We start from the raw sequence: 23022 nt of genomic DNA, 5'->3' as shown, positions 1-23022 counted from the left end.
TTGTTAAAAAAGTTAAAGTTTTTATTTTTTTACTTACAGCAATCAGAAGCTAGAATAAAATTTAAAAACAAAAAGGGCTTCCCGGTTATGTTTATTAAAATTTTTTATTTGTTGAAGATTTTTACATGCAAATGACGATTTTTGATAACCAAACTGACGATTTCTCACTGGAATACCCTGGCAACACTGGTTGTGACAATTGGGTTGTCGGCAATGCAGTTTGCGTCACCATGCTTGCTCAATTCAGACTGAAAAAGAAATTGGGCGGTTTACCATTTACCTAATGATATTTTAATTTATTTAAATTAAAAATGAAGAACCAGGATTTAGTTAACTATCTCAGGGAGTGTGGCGTGTGCTTATTCTGTCAATTACGTTATCTCAAAGCTCGCGGTAATGAATATCAGAATCGAAGGCAGTATTTGGAGAAGGTGTCAATTTATTATGGTTAATAGTAAATTCCTAATTTTATTCCAACTTTAATCTTACAGGTTAATGTTGAATATAAAGATGAAACAGAAAGCAGTTCTGACCCGGCACATAAAAAGAAACGGCAGAATGTTTGCCCAACTTGTCTGGATCTATTTTCAAAAAGATTCAAGGACCAACTCGTTCAGGCTATATTGGATACAGATATTGCAAAATACGAGTGCGATGGCATTGTGGTTGCCATTAGTATACCGATAGTGCTCCAGTTACGGCAATTGTCCATGTGGTATGCGCTTTTAGATAAATTTGAAAAAAATTTTCACCAGGATCGGGCACCTGATGTTTCCTTGAAGGAAGCTATTAAGCTTATTTTGCATCCAACGATTTGTGAAAATCTTAAAAAAAAATACGATATTGATAATGGTCTCATGATAAATATAAATTTATGCCATGAACTGGAAAATGAAGAAATCGCTCGATTGGAGAAACTCAACAACGTGGCGTATCCGCCAAAAACGGGCCATAAGTTGGAACCTATCTCACGATCTTTGATTGAGAAAAAATATACACCTTTGAGAGTTAGTTCAGAACTGTTCAAAAAAACATTTTCTGTACCACCCTCAATACCAAATGAAAGTCTGAAATTGGATTCCATTTCTCTTGTTGGTCCTACAGCATATGTAGCTGGGCGATATAGAAAAGTGTCCCGGAAGCTGTCACATACACCATGGGTATTAAATGGTAAAAGAGTCATGGACGACAGTATAGAGGAGATAATTATACGTTATATTGCTACGTACTTTTGGTAAGTGCAATGATTTCAAAAATAGTAATGATATCGTCGTTTAAAGTACAAAACCACGTATCGTCATTCTGCAAAACCGCGTAAATGGCATTGGCTGCCAAAAATTGGATTTGCTCCCACAAGCTCTTGGCACAATCCTTATCCATTCGTCCTGAAATATACTAGCCAGAAATGCGAAGAAATGCGATTGCTTTATAAAAAAAAGTGAACCATTTTGAAGTATGAGTATTTTTACTCTCTAGAAAATAATTTATGCAACCTCACATACGCCGTTTTGCATTATCTTGATACGCGGTTTTGCATTTTTTTGATACGCGGTTTTGTACTTTAAACGGCGATATATAAATTTATGTTGGTACGAATATCTTGTTAACGTTTTCATTAAAGCGAGGATCGGACAAAAATTAATTTTATGTCAAGTGGGAGAGAGGATGTAGATGTAAGATGCCTTGGCACAGGTCGACCATTTGTACTGGAGATATCAAACGCTTTCCGAACATCCTTGCCCCCCGAACAAGCACGTCAAATGGAAGAATACATCGATGCGTCACAGAAAGTGTCGGTACGCAATCTTCAGGTGGTTTCGCGGGATGATTTATCGCACATTAAAATGGGGGAGGAACAAAAACGAAAATGTTATCGTGCACTCTGTCAGCTGGATGGTTTTGCTACCGCAGATATTTTAGAAAAGCTAAATTTGCCGAAGGGATTCGAAATTCAACAAAAGACGCCTATAAGGGTTTTACATCGTCGACCTCTACATACACGTCCCCGAGCTGTATACAGTCTTAAAGCATCAGTTTATGCACAAAATAAACGCTTACTAATACTTGACGTCGTTACACAAGCAGGAACGTATATAAAAGAGCTGGTTCATGGGGAGTTCGGACGCACAACTCCATCTGTGTCATCATTGATTGGCCAGCCTGTTGACATTGTGGCACTTGACGTAATGGAAATAGATTTAGATTGGCCCCCAGCAGTCACTTTTTAGCCTATGGCTTATATACACTTATTTAATCAATATTATATTCTTTTATAAAAAGAAAACATTCACAGTACCAGATTTTTTATTGAAATTTCATATTAAGACAAAATTAACTTGATTAATGTAATGCTAATTGCATGCAATTTCCGCTTTAATGTCGGGCATTGATGAGACTCCATCTTTGTTCACAAGGGCTACTTTGAAATTCTTTTGATTTATGACCAGACGTTTTTGGATTTCTTTAACGCAGTGCTCAAGAATTTTATACGCTTCATCTTTGTTTAGTCCAGCTTTGTATTCTCTGTCAAAGATACTTTGGCAGAACATAGCACCGTATCCTTGACCGCTGTACTTTACCTCAATAGAATTAGCTAAGTAGTCAAGGAAGTACAATGCCGATTGCTGTGATTGCTCATCGTATCTGTAAATATAATGTTTATGGTTCAATCTTGAAGATCTCATATCGGTGATAAATTACTTTGGTACGATTCAGTTATTTGTACAATGATTTTGGGTTATAGCGTCCAAAAATGGAACCCGAATCAAAATGTTTTAACATGCACGTGTAGTCGAAGGGAATTTTAATTTAAAACAAAGATCTCAAATTTCCGACCACGCGAGTTGCACATGAGGTTATTTATTGAAGCGCGGCCTAGGCCAACACAGCAGGAAGGAATTCGTGCCAAAATACTATGATCGGCGTAGCCCGAGTTGGACTGATTTATTTTTTTTTAATCTCGGCGAAAGAGCGCCTACGCAGAAAGGTGTTATGCGCAAATATACTGCTGCCAGCGTAGCCGAATGGCGTAACCCGTGTTTACATTAAAATTCAAATTTTACCCCATTTGGGAAAATTTCGATATAATGCACTCTTAATCAGAAATAACGGGATATGAAGAGTGTTGAGGGCTGTATCCACATTCTAAAAGTGAAGACGCCAGGGCGCCGAGCCTTCCATTTCAAAAGTTATGGTGGCTATCACATTCCATCGTGTGTATTCAAAGTACATTCGTAGCTATTCGAATTCAATTCGAAGCATTTTCGTAGAATTCACAAAAAATCGGATTACGACTTAAAAACTACTAGTGATTTGTTGAAAAGATATGTATAGTTAAAGAAAGCCGCCTCACGACCCTTTAAAGTTGCTAGTATATTTAGAGAAAAATAAATATGTAGTGCATTATACCGAAGTTTACTTCCCTATTCTCAAATGGGTTTCCAAATGACTGTAGATGGGTCAGAGGCGAGATTTTTTGGATAGTGTTGCTGTAGTGACAAGTCCTTGGTCAAATATAAATCTGGGTCGTTCCGTTTACGTAGACCTGATTGTCGTGGGAACGGTTGTACCAATGATCGAACATTTCCGTATCACTTACCCCGCTATCATCATATTCACTTGGTAAGGAGTTCTGCTACGGAGGTAGTCGGCAAGATTCTTCCGAGTGAAGTGTGCAGCCTCCTTGGGGGACAACTCATAGTTGTTACGCATTTTGTAAAGGGCAATATTTTTTGAAATGAACTCGGTAAACTGAACGGTATCACCAGATTCGCCCATTGTTGCGAAAACAACACTGTTAGAAATTTTGTGGATTTTATTTTCATCTGGAAAAAATGCATTTATTTATATTTTAATTTTAAGAGCGGAAGCGGTACGAATTTTTTACCTTCCTTCATTACAACGATAGACCGGGCCTGAGTTGTATCAGCAGCAACAATTGCAAAATCATCTCCTCGTATGCCCAGAATCGTCTCCATGACCGTAAATTAAATTTATTCGTAGTACAAAAAGCGGAAAAATCGCAATCAGAATCCTGTTATAGCTGGGAATGACATGCTAATTCAGCAGTTTGTCATTTGCGGTGAAGTTGGCTGCTTTGATGGCACTGTCGATAATAAAGTGCTACTGGGGTGTTTTGCAGTGATCGGACCAAAACAATTTGTGTGGTAGAATCTGGAAAAAATGTGGAGATCTCAGATTTGGATCAAACTTTAAAAATTAAAAAAATTCTGCAAGGTTTCACCCGAAACAGCTCGGAAAACATGTGGAACAAACCTACTTAATTTGGCGACTTACTAAAGCCGGTTACTCAATGTCTGGTTAACACTGATCTGCGGTTAAACATCTTTATCGACGTCTTCGACTCCATGCATACAAAAGGCGTCGGTAACGTCGATAACTATGTTTAACCGGAGATTAGTGTTAACCAGAGATGGAGAAACCGGCCCTTAGTCTCGTTCAGTATCTAGCTCCTCTACTATTAAGGGCCGGTTGTTCAATGCCTGATTAGAACAAATCGGAGGTAGAAGCTCCGGTTAAATACAACGACTGCTTTATCGATCACATGTTATATGCATTATGTCGAAAACGTCGATAATGATGTTTAACCGGCAAGTAGTGATAACCAGACATTGAACAACCGGCCCTTAGGGCCGTTATCGACTCCATACTTATAACCGAACGGCGATTGTAGTTTTACGAGAAGCTGTTTTTCATGGATGTTGCTTTGACCAGGGCTTGAACCCAGGCGTTGCGGAGTGGAAGCGCGCACTGCTTACCACAGCGTTTAGGGTTGCCAAATATCGAAGCCTGGCTTTCTAGCCTATCAATCTCCTCCTCCACCCCAGTCGACTTTGTTAGGGTTGTTGATTTTCTCAAACCCGTCCACTGTCACTAGGATGTGATTATATTTCTTGCGTGTTTCGGTTAATGGTCCGACATGATCTATCTGTTAGGTCCCTACCGGCTCACAAGCCTTATCGATCGGAGACAAAAGCCCTTCCTTTTTGCCTCTTTTCGCGTCTATAATTATGCATTCCACGCATCCCTTTACAACTTTTGCAACCTTTTCGACCAAGTTTGTTTTTTTCTCTACAAGCTCCTGTGTCTTTTTACAAGCGAAATGGTTCTGATCGTGCGCTAGTTTTATTACCTCGGTCTCCATACCGGATGGTATTACCAGAAATTCTTTTATGGGATCACAATAAACTATACCGTTCTTAAAAAAAAACTCGTAGTTTCCTGTTTCCAACTTTGAAACTTGGACGCCGGTTTTAAAATAACTGTAAGTCACCGGTAAAATGGTACTGTGTCCATTGGAGCACCCCCAACTTTTAGGGTTACTGGGATTTTCGTACAGCACGTACACCACGGTTTGCACTATTTCACTATTTTCTGCGCCTTATCTTGCAAATTGTCTGCCTTTGCGCAAATCGAATTGCCTTTGCACGTGTTTCTATTTCGCATGCGATTATTTGCGCGTACGCTGATTTGTCTACTGCGTCTTCCCGCAGGCACACATACTCGTCTTCTATTTTCTGGTTTTTTAATAACGCACGCCTTTCCCGAACAAGCCCCCAATTTGTAGGAAAAGAAGGTTAGCTTGGTGATTTAGAGTCACGTTTATTAAAATGTTTACTGGTACATAAATTATCTGTTCGTTCTTTCGTTCCTTCGTTCACCTACTTAGTGACGCGACAAAGAGAGCGATAAGACGTTTTCGGATAAAAGCGAAGAAAGAGACAGGAGGCATCAAAACAAAGTGAAGCAACTGTCAGCTCAGAAAGCAACGTCGCCATGCTCTTTGTCGCTTTCTTCACTTTTCGCTTCACTATGTGCTGCCACATTGAAAAATAAAGGTTTGTTTTTGTCGCTATTATCCGAAAATATCTTGTCGTCTGCGGCTCTCAGACAGGGTCAAGTACTAAGGCTTGATCCTGGATAGGAAGCTGTCGTGGAAACCTAACATTGAAGGATGGGTAAGAAAGTCGTCGGTTGCCTTGTGCTGCTGTAGGGGAGCTATCGGTAAAAGATGAGGTCTCTCGCCCAAAGTGGTCCATTAGCTCTATGAAACCAGATTTAAGTCTATCTTGTTTCACGGAGCCCTTGTCTGGTGGAACTCACTAGAGAAGGCTACACTTGTAAAACAAATGGAGTGTTTACAGCGGATCGCCTTAATCGGAATTTGTGGAGCATTAGGAACCACTTCTGCACTGGCGCTTAACGTCATGTTGAACGAACTGCTATTAGGCTCAGGGAAACCGGATGGTAACACTACCTATGTTCAGGCTCCCTGACTTTTGCAGTGTCTTTTAGGTGAAAATAGGTGATAGGTGATAGTGCGCTCGAAATCGGAAAAGGAATGTCTGACCTCTCTACCAGTCTGACCTCTCTATAAGGAACAACTAGGGATGCCTCTGTCCTCCTGCGGTATAATCTTGGATGGTTCGGCCTAGTGTTATCTCGGCGAGCGCTAGACTAACACACATATTTCGTACTCGCGATAATGAACTTGCATACTCTACTAAATACCTAATAAAATGGGCAAAAGAAAGCGCTGCTCCTATTTTGACATAAAAAAGGAAAATAAGACGTTTCTCTGCTGCAGAAAATATTTTTACAGGGCACTTCAAAATACCTTTTACAGCGTAAGAAACGAGTTTCCCATCGTTACCTCTTAAAGGGGTCGAAAAACACGTTACCTCAGATGGACTAGTGTCTGACAGGCCGTTGTGCGATTGGTATTCACGCGGTAAGACTAGGAATTTCAACTGATCCCGTTTGTATTAGCTGTCAAGAGGAAGATGAGATAGAACCATCTCTACACTTTCTTTTAGGCTGTCCAACATTTGCGAGGCTAAGATGGATGCATTTTGGCTCGTACTTCTTAACTAACACTGAGCCTTCAGGGATCGAAATAAATAGATAGATAATAAATAGAGGTATGCACTGCGACCAAGATATCTATCGTACCCTCAACTATTTAGAGTACCTCATCTATTCCTACAGAGCCAAAAAATTTGAGGAGATTCCCAGGGATTAGCGATTGTATTGATTCGTCACTTGGCCAGTAGTGGCCCAGGTACCTCTCCCGTCTTCTCGCGACCGCCTCGCATTTGCGAAACAGATGCACAGGAGTCTCCTCAGTCACATCGCAGAAACGACATATATAGGTCGTTTGACCAGATCCCTAGCTTGTGCAGGTGACCTCTCAGTCTACAGTGACCCGTCAGAAAACCTGTTATTATCCTTAACTTTCCTTTGGAGAGAATGATAATTGCCCTGTACCTCGTAAAGTTGTCACCTCCCAGTAGGTGATTTGCTTGACGTAGACCTGTACTGTCACGTCAGTGTTGATTCCTTAGCCTATTCTTTTCTTTCCTGAGCTCTTCCTTGATTGTGCTAGGTCCAATCGCTAGGAAGGGCTCAGACCCTATAGGCGACGAGGCGGCCGCCATTCTAGCTAGTCGGTCCGCTTCCTCGTTGCCCGCAACTCCTATGTGACCTGGTACCCAAGTCAGGGCTGTAAAAAATTGCAGTCAAATTGGATTGCAATCGCATATTTTACGTAATATTGCAATCTGGTTTAATTGCAATTAACATTGATTGCTTATATTTTGATTGCAAAAATTTAAATTTGCAATCATTTAGAAGAAATTGATAGCAATAAGTTTTTGATTGCAATTAGTTTTTGATTGCAATCATTAGTTGCATAAAAATTTCTAACTGCAATCTGTCTAAATGACATTTATTTTAATGAATAATTGGAAGACAGATGGTGAGGCACACAAGCCCTCAGTGGATTAACGCATCGCATTAGCAGCGCAAAGTGAACCCCCTCACGGCATTACACCTAGCAGTAGGTTGTTTTGATTGCCGTCTTTAATGCTCCGCTAATGGAGAGCATATGACAAAGCTGCAACTAAACAGCACCTCCATCGTGTTTTCCAACCATCCCTAGTAGTATAACGTATCGATGGCTTAGTGGAAGAAAACGCCAAGTTAATTGGATGTCGTTGTACTCCGCCAGGCTGTTGAGCCTATCAATGCACTCAGGAACCAAGGATAACTTGACCTCAAATGATGAGAAGGGATCGAAATTAGTCGCCTTCGAAATTTGGTAATCGGCTCGAGTCGTTTCTCCGCGGAAAGGTCTCCGTTTAGTTTTTTCGTGGTATCACAAAGGACAATCTCTTAATTGTCCAAGTGTGTTCCTTGCCTGGGGCAACCACTTTAACCTAACCAAAACTAACCTGTACTTCTGTGAGCTATGAAATAGTTGGTGAGATTATACATATATGATGTTGAAAACGTCGATAATGATGTTTACCTGGGAAGTGGTGATAACCATACATTGAACAAACGACCCTATAGACTGAGTTCAGACACGGAAACTTTTGTCGCGGCAACTCATTACTTGAAGGAGAGGGAGCGACGAGGGAAGGGGAAGGGCACCGAGTTGCTCGTGTTCGGGCAACACGCTGTGTGCTCTCGTTCGTCGGAGTAATTCAAGTTGGCGCAGGTGACAACAATAATTGTGTACAAAAGAGTTGCTCTGTCTGAATGCGACGGGCAACACCAAAAGATAAGTTGCCGAAAATGAGCAACAAAAGTTTCCGTGTCTGAACCAGAGATGCCAGATCGAAATATAAAAAATCGATGCAGGAAAAATCGTCAAAAATCAATCGATCCCTCACGATCGATTCATTTGATATGCCAAACAAGGCCTTTTTTCAATTTTCTTTAGGAAACAAACCACTGTCACAGAAATTTCAAACATTTATTCTAAGTAATTCTTAATATATACATTTTTCATAGCGGTTTAAATATCCAGATTTATCCAAAAGTATCAAGTAGCTATGTAACTGATACTTGTCCAAGACCATCCTCAAATGCTCTTCCAGGGTCGGGTTGAACCGTTCCACCATGCCATCGGATTGGGGATGAAGAGCCGTGGTTCGAGCTTTCTGGATACCGAGTATCTGGTACATCTCTTTTAATACTGCTGATTCAAATTTTATTCCGTGGTCAGAGTGCAATGCAGGAGGGAATACCTCCGCTACTATTTTACTTTCCTGGTTTGGAATCAGATATACCTCCGGCCATTTGCTAAAGTAGTCCATAACCACAAGGACGTATTTGTTTTCCAGTTTGCTCATAGCAAAGGGACCGGCTACATCCATGGCAATCAGCTCGAACGGTGCACCTGAGTTTTACTACTTCCTTCCACTCTTCCGTTTTTGTTATTGTCGTTAGCCGGACGTCTATAATGTCTTCCGTGGCCTCAGCTTTTGAGAAGTGTTTACATTCCAAGCTATACGGTCGAACATGGCATCAGCATTTCCGTGGGCACTGCCCTTACGGTGCTCAAAAGCGAAGTCATAACTTTGCATTCTCTGAATCTAGTCCCTCGAGCTAGCTGTCCTTATGGGGTTTTGAACTGAAATTCGTAACAAATAGACGATAATAAATACATAGCCCAGGAAAGCTTCGTAGCTCGTGCAAGTCCCTAGGTCTTGGCCAATCCTTCACTGCTTCTATCTTTTCCTTCGCAGTACAGACGCCATCTGTTGTCACCTTGTGTCCTCAGTAGTTCACCTCCTTGTTGAACAGTGAGCACTTTTTAGGACTTAGTTATAGACCAGCACCAGCTATCCTCTGGAAACCCTCTTCCAAATTCTTAAGGTGTTCCTCAAAAATTTTACCCTATACGATAATGTCGTCTAGATACACCAAATATGTTTTCCAATGCAGTCCCTTAAGCACATGGTCTATAAGTCTTTCAAAAGTGCCAGGAGCGTTGCAGAATACTAAGGGCATCACCGTGCATGGCCAAAGGGCCGGCTTTAGAAGCAATGACGCCCGGGTTGTTAATGGAACAAAGCACTTTTTGATAATAATGCCTATTACCTCGGTTTCTTTTTATTATACTTTAATCAATGCAAAAATAGTAGAGATAAAAAATTCAGGTTTTTACTATAATAAAAATCTTTAGATATCAGTTACAAAAAGATTACCTGCGTCCTTTAACTGGAGCAAATTTTTCGATGGCTTTTGGACAAGCGAATCTGCGTCCGATATTACGTTTTCGAGAGATAAGATAGCTAAAGCGTTTAGTTTTTCTTGGGACATAGTAGATCCTAGATACGTTTTGATGAGGTTCGATTTCGAAAAACTTCGCTCCCTGCTGACAACAGTCACTGGCAAAGTCAACAAAATCTCAGAGAAACCCAAACATTAGGAAATACAATTGCAGGTTTAATACGTCGTAATTGTGTCAACTCTTTATAAAGCTCCAATCTATTTATGTCCGGATTCCGAGAGGGTTGCTCTACTCCCAACATTTTGACAATAAAAGAGTGTCATCTTCAACTGAATCCGGGACACTTTCGAATGTGAGTAATAAGAAAACCGCTTTAGATTTTCATGACTTTCAACTGCTCAAACGTTTCCTTGACAGCAGCCAGGGCAATGTCAACTAGAACAACGACAAAATTAGTTCTAAATTGATATGAAACTGATTGATCTTCTGGTGTGAAAATTGCAGACACATTTTGACTTTCGTGTTCGAACATCTTCTTTTGCCGCAAATTCAAAGCCCTTATTTCTGTAGGTGGATGGAAATTCAGCGCAATTTCCTATAAACTCAGTGGCTGCAGAGATGTCTATGGTTCTACTCCACGATGCAGAAAATAAAGGTGGCGCCATTGGAGGCCGGCTAACCCTATCATAGTCGATTTGACAGCATCCACCCATTCGCTGACGTCACACAATACTTTTACTTACATTCACTGTTGTCAACTAAGGGCCGGGTACTCAATGTCTGGTTAACACTAATCTCCGGTTAAACATCGTTATCGACGTTACCGACTCCCTGTTGTATGCATGGAGTCGAAGACGTCGATAACAATGTTTAACCGCAGATTAGTGTTAACCAGATATTGAGTACCCGGCCCATAATGTTCAAAATGCGAAAATTTTTGAGTTTGGTGCTTCGTGCGTTTTTGGTGCTTTTGTTTTTAGTTTGAACACACCAAATTTGTAATTCTTAAAAAATGGAAGCAAAATTTATATTTAAGTATTGTAGCAACTTTAGAAAAATGGAAACAAAATCATGGCACAATGACAATCATAAGCGAGAGAGCATATTTTTGCCAACAAAATATGTGACAGCACTTTGACAATATCTATCTGTAATATTTATTCTGGCTGCGTTTCTTTATACATTCCGGATAATCCCATTTCACAGCCGAAATAAACAGAATGCGTTTGAAATATACGTCAACATATCATCAGGAACGTTCTAAAGAATAAATAAACAGAAAAGTTTATTCCAAACGTTCAGAATGAATAAAGAAATTCAGCCTCTGTGTGTTGGCACTATATCCAAACACAAACGCGTGTTAAGGAAACAGTAAAACAATTTGTTATTTTCTAAGTTTGCGAATAAAACTTCGCACTTAAATTCAAGACATTCATAACAAACATTTGATGAAGAAACTCCCCGCTACGGCCTTCTTTAGAAAAAATATATTCGTTTAAAATAAAAATAAGCGAAATCGGCCCAATTTTATATAATCCTGCCTGACATGAAAATTTTTTCCGCGATAAGGCTAGTAGCAATTTCTAACAGATTTTGGGTAGCTTAGTTAAAAATGGAAACATATATATTTGAATTTTAAGAAAACAAGGCAAATAGCAAAATCGGCTAAAAACGGCTATTTTTTTACAAAACGTCTAACAAATCGGCTGCCGGCTAAACTGAAATTTCTCCGGCTGTTTGCTATTGCAACCGGCTAAATGTAGCCGGAAAATATTAAAATGGCAACACTGATTCTATCATCCTTCGTTGTACTCTGCATTTATTTGCAGACGTCTACATTTTGAGACCAAGAACGATAGAATACAAGATTGCGCATTCCCGAAGTATGACATTTGTGGCAACGGGTAAACAAAGAATATGGCGAAGAACAATGAGTTTACAGTTGTGAATTTACAGTGAAAAAACGGGTTTTCTTCACGATTCACCAATTTCTCAAGCCATCTTTGAATATAGCAAATTAAGCACAACGTTAACAAAAAATATGGGTACTCTTTATGAATTTGTACAACGATTTTGGGTTGATGTGCCCAAACGCGTGAACAACAGTTCACGCTTTATTACAAAAATTTTATTTATTAAATCTGTGCACTAATTTAACAATAATGTCGGTTGGAAATATGGTATTTGTTGCAAATTTTTGTTATAAATTTGTATATACATTTTTATATACAAGATATTTTTATAAAACACCCAGTAACCAAAATAGACATGGGGCGGCAGCCCCAGGTTTACCACACAGAAAGGGAATTCCAGTTACCTCATCCTTTCACACAGAAAGGAGAATTCTACGTAGTAGGGGTTATAGTTCCTAAGCGCGGCCGAAGGCCGCCTACGCAGAAAGGTGTTCTCTGCAAAAGATGTTCAGCCCCCCTTCTTCGGACGCAAGTTTAACTTTGTTTTTTCCTTGCAAAAAATCTAAAATTCCCCTATTTTAAAACAGCTCCCAAGGGGTCTTTAGGATGGGGAGGGGGGTGGCTTTTCATAAAGCGGCGTTCATCCTCCTTTCAGGGGGGTTTCGTTTACACATTTCTGATAAATTTATCCAGCGATTTCACTGAATAAACTTGATAAACTGAAGACAATGCAACTCTGTCGCAACTCTAGCTATGTTTTCTTAGGCAATAATCGGGATCCGCATACAAATTTTGCACGCAAATTCAACAACGATATGATCCTGATAGAGATCTGGTCAATTATTATCCCGTCTGTTTGTTTTGTTTCACTGATAATTCGCAAAGTTTGGTAGCCGTGATAAATGAATTCATACACAACCAGACATTCTGCCATTGTTTCTTATAACTTGCTTCAAATAAATAGCCTTTATGTTATATGTACATTTATTTAAATAGATATCTCGTAAATATAATTTTTTCCAATTTAGTGAGGTAGTTTCTATAATTTTTTTATCCCCGTGCTAGTAGTATAAAGTTAATGACACTGCGCTTTATAAGCAAAGAAAACACGACTATTGTCGCATGTGTAAACGAAAAGAGAGTGTGGGTCGTTCATGTAACAGAGTGCATAAACTTATAAGATTATCTGCTTGATAAAGTTATCGGTTTAGATGAATACCACTAATGACATATCAGTTATGAGACAATACTTTTTTCGACTATTATCGATAAAATTAGAGCCGACACTGATTTGATCGTGATTTGGTTCTTGGTTTAAGATAAACTACGTACTTTCAACTTAATTTACTGAGAGACTTTACAAGGCGAAATTACTTAGTTTGTACTTAACTATGCGTAAATTAAGATTGACCTCTAAATTACGCCAATGGGAACATAGTTAAAGATTTCCCAAAAATATACGGTACAAATGCAGTTGGGCTTCAAATCTCAAAAAAAAAATAAAATTTGTGGAATCGATAGAGATGATTGAACTGAGTATAACGGTACACTTTTTTTGGGCAAACAACAACAAAAAATATCAAAGGTTAAAATTCAAAATAAGCAATTTTCGAAATCAAGATTTCTTAAAAACGAATAGATGGATCTCTGCAGTTATGGGACAATGCTTTTTTCGATTATTATCGATAAAATTAGAGCCGAGTTCGTGATTTGGTTCTTGGTTTAAGATAAACTACGTACTTTCAACTTAATTTACTGAGAGACTTCACAAGGCGAAATAACTTAGTTTGTACTTAATTTATGCGTAAATTAAGATAGACCTCTAAATTACGCCAATGGGAACATAGTTAAAGATTTCCCAAAAATATACGGTACAAATGCAGTTGGGCTTCAAACCTCAAAAATAAAAAATAAATTTGTGGAATCGATAGAGATGATTGAGCTGAGTATAACGGTACACTTATTTTTGTGCAAACAACAAGAACAAAAATTATCAAAGGTTAAAGTTCAAAATAAGCAATTTTCGAAATCATGATTTCTTAAAAACAAATAGATGGATCTTGAAACTTTTGATCTCATTTAATATAAAATTTGATTCCCTTTAATTGTGTACGTACTTTATATATATGTTGTATAGTTCTTACAAAAAATGAGTTAATGTAAAATAATTATTTAAAAAAAACACCTTTTGCAGAGAACACCTTTCTGCGTAGGCGGCCTTCGGCCGCACTTAGGGATTATAACCCTCACAAAGTATAACTCTCTTTCTGTTTTGCGAAGAAAAGGCACTGAACACCTTTTGCAGAGAACACCATTCTGCATTGGCGGCCTTCGGCCGCACTTACGGATTATAACCCTCAAAACGTAGAATTATCTTTCTGTGTTGCGAAGAAAAGGCACTGAACACCTTTTGCAGAGATCACCTTTCTGCGTAGGCGGCGTCGGCCGGACTTAGGGTTTGTAGCCTTTTTTTATAATTATTTTACATTAATACTATACAACATATATATTAAGTACGTATACCAAATTAAAGGGAATCAAATTTCCTATTTAGGGCCGGTTGTTCAATGTCTGGTTATCACTACTTGCCGGTTAAACATCATTATCGACGTTTTCGACATAATGCATATAACATGTGATCGATAAAGCAGTCGTTGTATTTAACCGGAGCTTCTACCTCCGATTTGTGCTAATCAGGCATTGAACAACCGACCCTTAATGAGAAAAAAATTTTCCATTTATTAGTTTTTGAGAAATATTGATTTCAAAATTTGCTTATTTTTAACTTTAACCTTTGATAATTCTTGTTGTTGTTGTTTGCCCAAAAAAAGAAGTATACCGTTATACTCAGCTCAATCATCTCTATCGATTCCAATATTTTTTTATTTTTATTTGAGATTTGGAGCCCAACTGCATTTATGCCAAATATACAACTACTCTTGCTGGTGTCTTAATTGTATGGCTTCTCCTGCCGGCAGAACTCTACCCACTTTCTGGCCAAGGCGTCGTCGCGGGGAAACAAAAAAATGCATTTGGGGGCTTAACCCCTACGGCTGCTGCAATTCAACACACGGCACGACATTTTTATAAAGTTTTTATTACAAATAAAACGTTTTTTACTATAGAACGCACGAATTACTTCGATTTTTCACTTGAAAGTACACAATACTGTGACGAATACTGCGGCAACGCGAAGCGAACAACGAGAAATAGGCAGAATGTTCGAGGAATGACGTAGAATGTTCCACAAAGAGACACGTCAAGTTGGCAACCTCCGGAAGAAAAGTGGAGTTACTATCACGGCTGCGAGAGGCTATGGAAGCAGAAGGCATCGACGTGAACGAATACGACTTCCAGGGTAAACTTGACGATGCATCCGCAAAGAATGAACAGAAGGATGAGGCCGCTTGTTCGTCGAAGGATATGCAGCAGACATCCGGAAGGTTGAAGAACAGCAAAAGTCTCCAAGTTCATCAACAGCTATGGACATGAACACGTTATTGGCTGCCATGTCACAAATGTCATCACAGCTGTCGTCACAGATGATGCAAGCACAGGATACACGCATGTCACAGATGTCATCACAGCTGTCGTCACAGATACAGGCGCTGGAGACACGTATATCTTCAGAGGTATCAGCGCAGGTGTCATCCCGGTTAGAAACTCAGCTACAGGCACAGGAGGCACGCATATCATCACAGCTGGAAGCACAGGATGAAAAAATTACACAAATACAGAACAAACTGGAAGAGAGACAGGAGAAAGTCGAAGCAAAGGTAGAAGAGTTGGAAGGTCGCCTCCGAGATTTGCAGATTAATCGTCCAGCTACTTCGACAAGTGCTCCCAAGGTAAAGACTCCATCCTTTGACGGCACGATTCATTTCCAAGTCTTTAAGCTCCAGTTCGAGAAGACAGCTACAGCAAATCGTTGGAGCATGGAGGATAAATCCGCTGCTCTGTTCGTGGCATTAAAAGGACCTGCAGCGGAAATCTTGCAGACAATTCCTGACTGTGAAAGGAACAATTACGATGCATTAATGGGTGCAGTGGAAAGACGTTATGGTAGCGAGCACAGGAGACAGATTTACCAGATGGAGCTGGAGAATCGCTGCCAGAAATCCAACGAGACTCTACAGGAATTCGCCTCCGAGGTTGAAAGGTTGGCTCATTTGGCAATTGGAGATGCATCTGGTGAGCACCTCGAAAGAGTTAAAATCCAGAGGTTCATCAACGGAATCCGGGACGTGTATACCAAGCGAGAGACGTACGCGAATCCAAAGCCAACATTTGCTGAAACTGTCTCGTATGCTCAGACGCGTGAAACGGCGGCGATCCTAAGTAGACCAGCCTACAAAGCACATCGCGTGGAAGTGGAAACACCGGACGAGACAAATGAAATGCTGAAGAAGATTATCCAACTGCTGGGCGAGAAAAAGCATGGCTCTGTCAAATGTTTTAAATGTGGAAAGCCAGGCCACTTCGCCCGCAATTGCAGCGCAAGTTCCAGTGCGCTCAACAATTCAGCAGGACACAAACGCAGGGCTGAAGGAGACGAATCCAACTCCAATCAGTCGTTAAACTAAAACGAGCCAGCAGCAAGGGGCGCGCGCTGGCTCCCGCAATTGAATGCCCCATAATCTCCGTCTCGCGAATTGGCAGGAAAGCATCTCACTGTTGGTGGATGTGTGAATGGGCAGGAGAGAGTAGTGACAGTGGATACTGGAGCGACACATTCCATTATTCGACCGGATTTGGCCACTTTTTATGTGAAGCCACTGGAGCAATGCTGCAGACTGCAACTGGTGAATGCACCCAAGTGTTAGGAGAAGTACCATGCGAGGTAATAATCGACGGTGTGGCCTCGTACACTAAGTTGATAGTGGCATGAAGATTGACCTCCAGAGAATGATCTTGATAGATCGTCACAGGAAAGTGCCACTTAGGGTTGGTTACGACAGCCAGTGCTGCAGCAGACGGTTAGCCTTAGAGGAAGTGTCAAAGATTCCACCAGAAACGGAAGTGGTTAGTTGGTCAGAGGTTGACAGTGATGGAGACGAAATGGTTTCGTCAGGAGAAGGAAGTGGTTCACCGATACAGGAAAAGCGTGACGGCTCCGCCAGCTCAGTGAAGAAGAGGTCGCAACAAGGAAGTGGTCATGGCAAGCCAGGCAGTGAGAAAATCCGCTATGCAATGGTAATACGCTGGTGGCCGGAAATGGAAGCGGCTGTGGGAGCAGTAGGCGCGCTGTGAAGTGTCCCGAAAAAGGTGGTCGGCAAAGGCGAGCAGTTAAGCCGGAAGCCAAGGGTGAGGTTATACATGTCCGGTCAATGAGGTTGACGCCGGAGAAGGAGCGAGATGCGGAAACACTGGGCAAGTTTCAGCGTGAGGAACCGGATTTAGTAAGATGTGCTGAAGGCAGTACAGCACGAAGGCAGGAGCCTCGGTGTCATGGACAGAGGATGCGGCATAGATATGGCAAAAAGGGTGCCTACAAGAGGAGACATGGTCTGGTCACCACCAGTGGCCGGCAGAAGCACGACCATGTGAGATGGTGCACCACCGGAGATAAGCTGGAAGCAATGTCCAGTAACACATCGAGCCGAGAGGAGCTACAGGAAGGCGATTTGGTGTTGTTGCACATGCCGCAACCGAAGAAAGGCTTCACCTCCGAACAACATCGTAACTGGAAAGGTCCGTATAGGATTGACAAACGGCTGAAGGACGCAGTGCATCGAATCCAGACGGCTGGTAGACCGAGAACCAAGATGAAAGACTGGCAACGTTTGGAGCAGCAAGTGTGTCTGATCGGGACGATCAGACTTAGGTGGAGGGCAACGAGAAATAGGCAGAATGTTCGAGGAATGACGTAGAATGTTCCACAAAGAGAAACGTCAAGTTGGATGAACACTGCGAACAGCGAGAGAAAGAGAATGAGCGATAAACTTCAGAACGTTCTCGAGTTGCCATAAGTACTAGCGCAGGTATATAATTGCGCCGCCACAGCGAAGTTAGTTAGATGCAAGTCAGCAAGCTACAAGTAAAGTGAGCAGAGAAGTGAGTTGCGAATAAGCAAGCTATAAGTTTAATTGTGTTAACAAGTTTAGTTAAGCGTTGTTATTGCTTTAACAAGTATTGTAAAGTGTTTTTACTGTATTAGCAAGTATTGTAAATTGTTTGTTGTACAATAAAGTTAATTGTACTACAATTTGGTCATCGTTAGCATTTATTTAACAATCCAGCGCTACGAACCGAGACATTTGGGAAATCCGAACGAGATTTCAAGGATAATCGTTACAATACGTTTGCACTTGTTTCTAAACAAAAAGTTTGTTTATACTAGGTTCACATATAAGTAGATTATCCTCATTTTCAAGCTTAACACCCTAATATGTAATTATAACAAGAGATTAGCCATATAAAATTCGTCCTTGTTTAACCAATTTAACCAATAACTTTTCGGTGTTCATCCTAGTTTTATTTATTTTGCGAAAAAGCCAAATGCCAAATGTAAAAATAAACAAAAATGTACGCCAGCAAGTAAAAGAGGTTTGTGAAGGTATTTTTAATAAAATGTTAAGTTAAAATATATTTATATTGCTTATTCCCTGCAAAAATCATTGGACCATGTAGTCTATTTGTGGTATATTGGAGTACTTACAAAAGTGTTCCTCTGTCATGCTGTAGCGGACCAACTCGTGTCTCTGCGCCAGCTTATTGTTTGTTACCCGATCACTGCTCGTGTTTTAACGAAATGTGATTGAAGTGGAACATTTGAAAGCACATTTGCATGTCTGGCTGTAGCTGAACGTGTAGAGATGCTCGCTGTTATTTCTTAGCTCCCAGCATATTCGGGTTCGAATGCCGTCAGAGGCAACATGTAATTTTTAATTTTTGTCTTGGTTTTTATTAATTTCGAAAAAGCATTTGAGAAGTGAAGAACAAAAGCGTGTACAAACGAAAAAATATAACAACAATGCCACTGTTAATATGTTGGAGTAGTTTTGTGCTACTCTGATGTAATGCAGGGATGGAGTATATGGTCCTGCCCTAGGACATCGCAATGTTAATTGGACCATAGTTTTTATATGAATTGTGGTTAATTTTGGAGTACTCCATGGCCCTTAGGGAGTACTCTCTACATGCATGAATGGAGTAGTCGCGATTTTTGCAGGATTATAGCAGAAAAACGTGATCACGGTGGCACAGACAAGAAAAATAACTTTTCCTTGAGATGTGAGAATAACAAGCATTATCATGTGCAGAGTAATATAACAAATTGCACACTGAACTATGATAATCTGTCTATAATAATAGACAAAAATTTGCAATGTTTTTACACTCTGAATCAACAAAATTCATGATCCTTCTCATTATCAACCCTGATCAGATTTTACCCCCGAGGAGTACTCAAAAAGGTTTATTACTGTATATACTGCGCAGTTAACGACGTAACGTAGACGTAGGTGGACGCAGACACGATCTACTTTATGTGATTCGCGTGTTAACGAAAACTCACCACCGCATGGCGGTAACGTTTCCGTTGCTTCTCTCTCTCTCTATCAACAGTAAATTTGATATGCTGCTACGTACGTCAACCTACGTTTACGCTACGTCATTGACTAACTGCGCTTTAAGCCACTATCATCTTTTATTCCACCATGTGGCACCTTAAAATTTTAATGACACGTTTTCACAGTACTGCCAACCGTTTTGACACATTTGGTTAAGAAAAAAAAATAGTTCAACTAAGGGAAAACTTTCTTTTCTATATAGTTCCAAGTGCATGCGTGGTCATTTTCGTTAAAATATTTTCAATAGAAATATAAATACTAAGCAGAACATATATAGACTACGTGAGATAGTTTACTTTGCTCTTTTAAATGGCAGAGACTGTAGCCGAAGCCGTAAAAGCGGTGGAGAATGCAACCAGTGAAACTATAACAAATGAAAAGGTTCCTGCAACACCAGAGGGTATTGTGGTAGCCTACGGTAGTTTGGTAGTAATGGCTATGCTCCCTATAGTGTTTGGATCTATGCGTTCTGTCAAATTGCACAAACTTAAGAAGGCAAGTATAAATTGCTTTTACTTTCGTTTTGTATGCCTAAAAATTATAACAGCAATGGAAGTTTCGTATAATGTACCATTCCATACCAGGCTGCAGCGTATAAAAGTTGCTCTACCTATTTCTACAGCTAAAAACTACATATTTGGAGTCAAGAGAACTCGCCTATCCTCCCATAACTACCTTAAATCGGTACCCAAGGGATATCAAACTAAATTACAGCCGAATTCCTTGTAGTGTATTTTATTAGAGTCTCTCCACACTAGCTGTTATTCCTTATAAAAACAGACAACAAACCTAATTCTTACTTTTTCAACTTCCAGGTTAGTGGCGAAAAAGCTGAAACCATGACTAAAAAGGACGCAATGTTTTTCCCTGTCATCGCCTCAGCTGCGCTCTTCGGTCTATACATGTTCTTCAAAATTTTTTCTAAAGATCATATAAATCTCCTTCTTACGGGATATTTCTTCTGTTTGGGTGTGATTGCCCTGGCACATCTTCTTAGTCCCATTGTAAATTCATTAATGCCTACGGCAGTCCCGAAAATACCTTTCCATATGCATTTCACAAAAGGAGAGGGCAAGCACAAGGAAGATATCATAAACTACAAATTTTCAACGTATGACATCATTTGTTTGGCAATTTCGTCGGGAATTGGTGTGTGGTATTTATACAAAAAGCATTGGATAGCTAATAACATGTTTGGATTGGCATTTGCTGTAAACGGAGTAGAACTTCTCCATCTAAATAATATTGTGACTGGATGTATTTTGCTAAGTGGGTTGTTCTTCTACGACATTTTCTGGGTATTCGGAACAAACGTCATGGTCACAGTTGCCAAAAGTTTCGAAGCACCTATAAAACTGGTTTTCCCACAAGATTTACCAACAAACGGCTTAAGTGGAACCAATTTTGCAATGTTGGGCCTGGGTGATATAGTAATACCTGGAATCTTTATAGCATTACTTCTGCGATTCGACCATAGCTCTAAACGAAAGAGCCGTATTTACTTCTATTCCACACTTGTAGCATATTTTCTGGGACTTTTGGCAACAATATTCGTAATGCATGTTTTCAAAATTGCGCAGCCGGCACTGCTTTACCTAGTTCCCGCTTGCATGGGAACTCCACTATTGGTCGCTTTAGTGAGAGGAGAATTGAAGACACTTTTTGCGTAAGTTCACCTTTGCTTTGCTGCAGAAAATTTTTAATTAATTTTAAATTTTTTAGTTACGAAGATCATCCTGAAGAAAAACCAGAGAAAAAAGATAATAAAGAAGGATCTGGTCCTGTTAGTGGAACAAATAAAAAGAAAGAATCTAAGAAAGCCAAATGAACTTTTTCTGCTCGAAATACATAAGCGAAACTTCTTTGGATCGTATCTTCAAATATTTATTTGATTTTTTAAACCATCGTTACATTTATTCGCATTTCTTTTAATCGGTACAAGCCAAAGTTTTTGCATAAATGTGTTTTGGCAAACTTCCATTTAGCATAGCAATTAGAGAATATTTTTTAATTAACTTATTGCAAGCACAAAATTAAAATGTGAAAAGATGTCTGTACATCGGTCTTCTATATGAAGGCCAAATAAAATTGCAACAAACAGTCCTAAATATCAAATAGAATCTTTATACCAGTTTTATTTTTAATAAACTATTTTGCAATTCGAAATCTAAATATTTAATAAATTAATATTTTTTGTCAACTTGAAAACTATGTATGTATGTATACCGAGGGCTTATATTCAATACCCTCTATCTGCAATTTTCCCAAAAGCAACTTTGTGATATTAGAACCCATCTGGGACTTACCTGTCATCACTGATGTTAATTCTGACTTTGAAATTTAAAAGTAAATTCTTCTGTCAAGCGTTATAGTCCAGAGAGCTGCAAGGATACACTCAAATTACATTTTAAGTCACTCGCTTTCTTTTCACATCTGCACACACTCGCACTCATTTATTTCCAAACATAACGTGCGATAGCATTGCAAAAAAATTGTCAATTGAGTGAGTAATTCACACTATCAAGTGCTCGATTCAAATAACAAGTGCTTGATTGGAAAAACAAGTGCATGCCATAACTGCTGTAATGAAAGTATCAAAGAAAAACAATTTGTAAAGACAATTTTTGTTAATTTTATTGGTTTTCTAACGGCATATTATAATGCAAAAATATCAACTGATTAAACGTATCAACATTTGACAAAAGGAATAACATTTCCAGCTGAAGAAAAAACTTTCTGACGATGCGCTAGTTGAAGGAGTGGCTATTACTCTATGACTGAGTTTATGCAGCAGCGACATTTCGCATTTGTGTACCTCCCACCAGTTAATTATATCGAAGTCCGTATGAAAATATACCTCAATATTTTCATATCGCCGAAGCTCTGCAGTAGCTTTATCAGTTCTGCTCGCAAAGGTAGGTTGTTTAAGAAGACCTCAAAACAGCTCAAACTTGTCTGAAGGTAACAAAAGTGTATCCGCAATTTGTGGTTCCGTTGTACTGTCAGAATTCTCAGTTAACATTCTCGTCATTTGTAAACATTTCTCTTTTGTGTACCTTTGCTCAGGTTCGGTAAAGTTCTTCAGCTATTTTGCTGGCGGGTATAAAAAAAGCACAATTTTGTGCAAATCTGTTAGTTTTCAACAGCAACTGTTTTTAAATAATAAAGCAACTTATTTTTCAGTCCCTTATAAAGCCGATGTCTTCTGAGGTGACAGTGCATTTCTTTTGTAGACTAGTTATATAAATGTACATCAGGTGGATAATTAAATAATTTAATAAACCTAATATATTTAAAAAAATACTTCATCAATATCAATTTTTTTCAAAATTGTATTTTCCACAGTATACAGTAATCCAGATAGGCAAAACTAAAAATGTAAATATGCTTATTTGACAATTTGTTTGAATGTATTGGTTGATATTTTTTACAGTTGTCGTTTGCGTTAACCCAAATGAAATCAAATTTAATATTTTCTTATAGTGAAAAATGTTTT

General features: G+C 39.4%; 3 protein-coding genes across 3 annotated transcripts; 2 read left to right on the top strand and 1 right to left on the bottom strand.

Moving 5' to 3' along the window:
* Nucleotides 1-206: 206 nt before the first annotated feature.
* On the top strand, nucleotides 207-2295 carry LOC118740367 (putative tRNA pseudouridine synthase Pus10). The gene is made up of 3 exons (XM_036471863.1): nucleotides 207-431; nucleotides 492-1234; nucleotides 1622-2295. Exons 1-3 carry the CDS (start codon nucleotides 312-314, stop codon nucleotides 2226-2228), a joined length of 1470 nt encoding a protein of 489 aa, XP_036327756.1. The 5' UTR covers nucleotides 207-311; the 3' UTR covers nucleotides 2229-2295.
* On the bottom strand, nucleotides 2287-4151 carry LOC118740368 (probable proteasome subunit beta type-2). Its single transcript, XM_036471864.1, has 3 exons — nucleotides 3887-4151; nucleotides 3599-3824; nucleotides 2287-2643 (listed from the first exon to the last, which is right to left on the bottom strand). The coding sequence occupies exons 1-3, from the start codon at nucleotides 3975-3977 to the stop codon at nucleotides 2352-2354; spliced, it is 609 nt and encodes a 202-aa protein (XP_036327757.1). The 5' UTR covers nucleotides 3978-4151; the 3' UTR covers nucleotides 2287-2351.
* A 15502-nt stretch (nucleotides 4152-19653) lies between these two features.
* On the top strand, nucleotides 19654-21698 carry LOC118740366 (minor histocompatibility antigen H13). Its single transcript, XM_036471862.1, has 3 exons — nucleotides 19654-20021; nucleotides 20342-21192; nucleotides 21249-21698. The coding sequence occupies exons 1-3, from the start codon at nucleotides 19836-19838 to the stop codon at nucleotides 21352-21354; spliced, it is 1143 nt and encodes a 380-aa protein (XP_036327755.1). The 5' UTR covers nucleotides 19654-19835; the 3' UTR covers nucleotides 21355-21698.
* The last annotated feature ends 1324 nt before the right edge of the window (nucleotides 21699-23022 follow it).

The sequence above is a fragment of the Rhagoletis pomonella genome, unplaced genomic scaffold (assembly GCF_013731165.1).
Source record: "Rhagoletis pomonella isolate Grant_MI unplaced genomic scaffold, Rhpom_1.0 Rhpom_scaffold_00006, whole genome shotgun sequence".
NCBI classification, from domain to species: Eukaryota; Metazoa; Arthropoda; class Insecta; order Diptera; family Tephritidae; genus Rhagoletis; species Rhagoletis pomonella.
Note: the sequence above shows the minus strand (reverse complement) of the source record. Positions and strands in the feature narration are given on the sequence as shown.